The following is a 6864-nucleotide window of genomic DNA, read 5'->3' as shown; positions in this document are numbered from 1 at the left end:
GAGCAACATTTAAGTTCCTAATATATAAAGGTACTACAGGTGGTTCCCTTATTTCTTCCAATTCCACCATTTGAGTCAAACCATTCCCACTTTCTTCATGTTCCTCAAGAAATTTAGCATTTTTAGCCTCAACAATTGTAGGAGAATTAGAAGGACAATAAAACCTAAACCCCTTGGAGTTAACCGCATAGCCTATAAAATAACCGCTTATTGTTCTTTCATCCAACTTCTTTAGTTGTGGGTTATAAACCCTCACTTCAATTGGACATCCCCAAATGTGTAAATGATTTAAACTAGGTTTCCATCCTTTCCATAACTTGAAAGGTGTCTTGGAGACAGCCTTGGATGGAACCCTATTTAAAATATACCCGGCGGTTTTTAAGGCTTCACTCCATAAGGATAAAGGTAAACTTGATCTGCTAATCATATTTCTTACCATGTCCATTAATGTTTGGTTCCTTCTTTCTGCCATACCATTTTGTTGTGGTGTTCCTGGCATGGTATATTGGGCAATTATACCTTCACTTTTAAGGAACTCAGTAAATGGACCCTTAACTTGTCCCTTATTTGTGTACCTACCATAATATTCTCCATCCCTATCAGATCTTATAATTTTGATCTGAGCACCAATTTGTTTCACTGCTTCTGTTTTATAAACTTTAAAAGCATCAAGTGTTTCTAATTTGTTAAACATAAAATAGAGATACATATATCTTGAATGGTCATCAATAAATGAGATAAATATCCCTTACCATTCAAGCAAGGGGTAGGAAAATGTCCACAGATGTCTGTATGTATGATCTCAAGCAATTGAGAACTCCTTTTGGAACCTTTAATTGATTTGTTGGTCTGCTTACCCTTTATGTAGTCCACACAAGTGCCAAAGTCAGAAAAATCAAGAGCTTTTAGGACTCCATCATTAACTAACCTTTTGACTCTTTCGATAGAGATGTGTCCCAATCTCTTGTGCCAAGACTTGATAAGTTCTCATTGATAATACATCGCTTAGTGCCAATTTCTTTGTCATGCAAGGTTAAAACATTGCATTCAAATGTCGGGTCTAGCTCAAGTTTATATAAATTTCCGTTTAAATTTCCAAAACCAATAACTTTATTATCTTTCAAAAGTTTCACAGAAGGATAATGAAATTCAAATCATATCCACTAATCGATAGTCTTGAAAGAGAAATTAAATTTCTAGAATATTCTGAAACATAAAAAGTATTTTCTAAATCTAAGTGAAAACCATCTTTCAAACTGAGCCTATAAGTCCCCACTTCTTCCACACATGAACACGTCCTATTGTCAGAATAGACATATTGTTCACTTCCTATCGGCTTCCTCTGAGTTAGAAAGCCTGCATGATTTTGGAAATGTGAATTGTAGCACCAGAATCAATCCACCACGTATTATCAGAAACTTCAGTAAAATTAGATTCATAACATACAAAGGCAAAATTACCTTTCTTCTTAAGCCATTTCTTGTATTTCAGGCAATCCTTCTTCCAGTATCCCTTCTTCTTACAGAAACGACAAGCATCTTTATCAAAGGTGCTTTTCTTCTTCATGAGAACACTTTTCCCTTCTTTGCATTTCTCTTACCATGAGTCACCATATTAACACTTTTAGGTGTCTCATGCTTCAACCTCTCTTCTTCTTGAACACACATGGTCAAGAGTTCATTGATTGGCCATTTATTCTTATGTGTGTTGTAAGATATCTTGAACGGACGATATTCCAGAGGAAGTGAGTTGAGAATGAAATGCACAAGAAATGGTTCAGACATATTAACCTCAAGGGACTTGAGTTTAGTAGCAATATCTCGCATCACCATAATGTGCTCACGCACTGTACGACTTCTGTCGAAAGTCATACCTGAAAGCCTCTTCATAAGGGTGCTGGCCAATGCCTTCAAGTAAGCTTTGACCTTATCGCTGTTAGGGATAGAACTCCTAATGCTTTGGCTTATGTGGGATTTTATGAGCATCAAACTTAAGCGATTGGATCGCTCCCACCGCTCATAATTAGCCTTAGCCACTGGCGTACTTGATTCTGTGGGAATAGGTAGTTCTTCCACACGGAGTGCCAAATCCAAATCCGAGTACCTTAAAGTGAGAATGACTTTCTCCTTCCATTCAGCATAATTGTCACCAAAAAGCATTGGAATTCGAGCATTCTCATTAAAAATAGCGGTAGGAAAAGATGTAAAGACTGCAAAATAAGGATAAACATACATAAGCTATAAAGGACAATCCATCATAAAGTGAATCGAGTAAAATACCGATTCTTAGTAAATTCTAGACCTTCCTGTGGGCAGAGGTTGCAACCCATGCATAGAATTTACTAACTTTATTAGAGTAGTAAACCAAAATACATCAAAAATTTATCCGTACCTGTGGGCATAATATAATTTTAACTTAAAGGTTTACTATCTCATTTCAATTAATCTCACCAAGATGGTTACCTCCTTGTAGGCCGGGTTACCATTTTAATAAGATAACTGGACTAAATAGATGTCATTATAACTTTTAATCACTAAACTTGATGTGATTAAATAACTCAATTTCTTTTATATTAAGTACTCAAGATGCTGTGGCCACTCCTAAATACATCACATAAAAGAAAACTGAAATGACATCTCAAATAATTAACCATAATTAATCAACTTAAACAAGATGTTGATTAACTTTTGAATGGGCATACTTGATATAGGCTTAAGCCATATTACCCAAGGTTAATTCTTATAACTGAACTAACTACTTTATATAGTGGCAAAGCAAACAGAATTAATCGTATTGTTTTCTATTCAATCACACAAACAGTAGGCTTTATCCCTTTTAAACCTTTGCTATTATTTAAATGGCCAAAGGCATTCAAAATAAATAAAACGGAAAAGGGCCAAAAGTATCCCTATCGTTTGCTAAATGGTTTATAAATACCCTCCGTCCATCTATCCGTTTAAAAAAATACACTCCCTCCATCTATCCGTTCAAAAAAACACACAAAGTTAATTCTATTAACAAAAATACCCCCGCGACTAATGGCAGAACTGATGGAGTGTGTTTTTTTGAACGGATAGATGGACGGAGGGTATTTATAAACCATTGAGCAAACGATAGGGATTATTGACCAAGAATCAAATATGGGTCTTAGTTTTACTTATTTACCTGGTCCGGCCCTATTTATTTGACCCGCCTAATTATTTTCTTTTTTTTTCTTTGCTTTTTTTTCCTCTCTTTTTCCTTATCACCCAGCACACGCACTCTCATCTCACAAAGTATTTTTAGCGTTTCTTTGTTGAAACAAATCTTTCTTTGTGTTTGAAAATATGGCTTTGGCTTTCACTTCATCTGCAACTCATGGCTCTTTGTCCTCCTCTTTTTCTTCTTATGAACATCCCAAAGGTAACCCTTTACTTTTTTTTTTTTTTTTTTTTACCTTTTATAGATTCAATCTTTATCCTAGAATGTGATAATTTCAAGCTTTTTAGTACCTTGGTTTTAATTTTCTTGTGTGCTTGTATCAGTTATATGTAGTTGTTTTTTCTCTATTATTTCGTGGCTCTTTTGTCTTCTTATGAACAATCCAAAGATTTTCATTACTTGTCCCTTTCAAAGTTTCAATATTTCTCCTAGATTTGATTGATAAATTTGGACAATTTTAGCATTTGGGCTCAATTTTTTTGTTTCAGATTTTTGGTTTGTTTTGATCCTTGTCTTCTTACTTAACAACCCAAATGTATCTGTTGATTTTCCATTTAAGAGTTTCAATACTTATCCTGAGTTTGATTGGAGAAATTTCAGAATCTGGTTTGAATTTTGGGTTATTTTATTTTGGGTTTTATCTATTCTTTAATTAATTTGTTATTGTGTGGAGAAGAAGAAAGGGGAAGATCAGATGAGTGGGAATGGGTGTGATAGATACTACCCATTTTTGTAAATGGGTCGGATAAGGTAAATGGTTTGAAATAATATCCATTTTTTGTTCCAGTCAAAGATTGTCACGTTGCCCAATTAAAAATCCCTATCGTTTACTAAATGGTTTATAAATACCCTCCGTCCATCTATTCGTTCAAAAAAAAAATACTCCATTAGTTCTGCCGTTAGTCGCGGGGGTATTTTTATTAATAGAATTAACTTCGTGTGTTTTTTTGAACGGATAGATGGACAGAGTTATATTTTTGAACGGATAGATGGACGGAGAATATTTATAAACCATTTATCAAACGATAGGGATAGTTTTGACCCTTTTCCGTAAATAAAATAAACAATACATGCAAGCATATTAATCTGCCGCCAAAAACTAAAGGACACCTTTGTAGGTCGTCTCAACTTCAAAATAAATTTTTTAAAACTTATACATATACCGGACATGTTCCGGGTAACAGAAACTTAAAATTAGTCTATTGTCTTTTATCCTTTGAAGCAATTATTTCAATCTAGCTTACAAGATTACTGCAAGGCTTTAAAGAACAAGATAACACAAAAAATAAACAAAAAAATCAAAGCAAAGCAGCATCTCTATATTTTAAACAGTGCAATACAAGCTTTGCCAGACTAGGCGTGAATCCAATTACTTTATATGGATCAAAACATAACAGATCTAGAAGTTTCACATAAGACTACTGTTTTACCACTTGTCTTCAAGACAAACACTACAAAAATCTTGGTTCATAAACTTTAACAAGAATTTTACGCCACAAAGAATGTAATTGTGTGAAAACTTCAACTAAATAGACATGTTGATAAATTAAATCAAAATGCCTTGACTAACAAATTCGATGAGAACATGAACTTCAATCACAGAATACGTAAGGTAATTAAACACTAATCTTATAATTGGTAGTGCTTAAAACTTCCAATTGAAATAAAATTCGATGATTGATTTCAAAAGTTCTAATTAGCATAACAACTATTAGACACTGAACCACACAGCTAAAGGGCGGCTCTAATACCACATGTTGAAATTTAATACATACGCAGAGCCGATGTAGCGAAAATTAACCAAGGAACATACCTTCAGCCGTAGTTGTTCAAGTATCGTAGAGTCGCCTTGGAAGAATCTTGACAGAAAACTTAGGAGCCTTCTAGCCTGTGCCTATCGTAGGATGCCAGACTGATGGAGTCACATGCTTATTTATAGGTAGGCTGGGACTTTAGGCAAATACTTTAGCCCTAGGGACTTCTCCATAAATTATAAATACCCTAGGGACTCCTAATATATGGTAATTTCTTTCCATCAAAGAAATTACCATATATGCATAACTGCTCAATATTATCTGATATATTATTTTCTTTGGAAGACAAGATAAATAATTTATTACCTTATATGTGGGCCACACTAAAAGTTTCTAGAAGAGACGGTAAATTTCTAACATAACCAACTTGTGGCCATGCGTCTATTTCGAGAAAATGAGTTCTCTTTCAGTTTGAAACTGGCAATGTTGACCATTCTCCTTTGAGGAAAAAAAAATTTGCACCTATTGTTTGTGGTTTGACTTTTTTTCCTTTGAAGATGCATGGAGCAATTTTATTTGCTTTCAGAAAGGAATTTATTAAGGTGGATTAAATTGTATCTTTGCAGCGGAGTGAAATTCGATTACATTCCAAACATTATTTTTAATATTAAATTCTCCTTTCAAATTTGAGCAATTGACGTTTCGCCCTAGACAATTTCAATCCCCTCTCTATGTAATTTTTTTTATTATATTTGATTATTTTCTTTCTTTTACCTAGATGATTTAACTTAAGTATATCCTTAAGTTCCACTTTATCTCTTCTTCTCCCTAGTATATATATATANGAGAATTTTAGAGTATTTTTGAAGAATAAAATTGTTTGAAGATGGCTCCAAGAGTTGTCCTCAATTATTACCAAAAACTCTGTATTTATAGAAGAATTACTAGGCCTTTCTAGGGTTAATTTGGGCGGGATTCTTGAAGGGTTAGGGTTTCAAACGGATCAAGAACCGTTTGAAATGACGTGTAGAAGAAAGAAAAATATATATATATATATATATATATATATATATATATATATAATGATTCTTTATACTATATGCATTACATATATGATTGTGCAGTATTCAATATCTTCTACTCTCAATTGTATAAATAGATTTGTGAGTTTAGTTTGTTACTAATAAAATTATTGATACAAGTACATTATGTTAATTTATTTCTTATTCTGCTAATTTCTTCATCATTAAATGTTATTAAATTATATGCTTGATTCTTCTTCTTTTTTTTCTTCACTTTTTTCTCTTTTATAAAATAAAATTTATTTGTGTCATAGAGAAGTCTATAAGGTAAATTTAAAAAATTAAAAACTATCATGGAATTGGAAAGAGTTAAGAAAGAAAAACATAATTATTCATAATCTAGACGGTAAAATAAACATTTCAAAAGTTGATTGAGATAGAAGGAGGAGAATGCAAATTTGTTTCCGTGAGAAATGCCAATCATTTAAAGTTGAAATAGCAGTTTAATTTTTAATACAAAATTTAGAAATATAAATAACTTTCAGCCCTCTCAGACTTTAGATGCTTGATTCTGAATGATGCCAATTCCCAATGTCCAGCTGAATCATTACGTCATGTGACTGTTAATCATTTGTAATAAAACTGCTACTTATTTATGTATTTTCCCTTTATTTTAAGTTAAATATTTTGTTAAATTCATAAGAACGTGTCCGTAGAGGGTCTAAGAGCCTGGTAGAATAAGAATCACAAATTAAATTAGCGAAATTATATTTATAATGTATCATATGGAGTGACCAATGATGCTTAACATAATATGTAAAGTACAAAGCTGTAAAGTACAAAGCAAAGCAAAGACAGCGATGTTGCAAACTGCAGTTGCTGGAGCA

At 32.9% G+C, this 6864-nt stretch overlaps 1 protein-coding gene across 1 annotated transcript; it reads right to left on the bottom strand.

Moving 5' to 3' along the window:
• Positions 1–1562: 1562 nt before the first annotated feature.
• On the bottom strand, positions 1563–2329 carry LOC109237983. The gene is made up of 2 exons (XM_019404401.1): positions 2302–2329; positions 1563–2209 (listed from the first exon to the last, which is right to left on the bottom strand). Exons 1-2 carry the CDS (start codon positions 2327–2329, stop codon positions 1563–1565), a joined length of 675 nt encoding a protein of 224 aa, XP_019259946.1.
• Positions 2330–6864: the final 4535 nt, after the last annotated feature.

This window comes from Nicotiana attenuata, unplaced genomic scaffold (genome assembly GCF_001879085.1).
Source record: "Nicotiana attenuata strain UT unplaced genomic scaffold, NIATTr2, whole genome shotgun sequence".
NCBI lineage: Eukaryota > Viridiplantae > Streptophyta > Magnoliopsida > Solanales > Solanaceae > Nicotiana > Nicotiana attenuata.
This window is presented reverse-complemented; position numbering and strand designations above follow the sequence as displayed.

Excerpts from the sequence above, each read along its gene's own strand:
- LOC109237983 (XM_019404401.1), bottom strand. The coding sequence starts at position 2,329 with ATGGGTTGCAACCTCTGCCCACAGGAAG. Across the intron at positions 2,210-2,301 it reads CAACCTCTGCCCACAGGAAG|TCTTTACATCTTTTCCTACC; the intron begins GTCTAGAATTTA and ends CTTATTTTGCAG.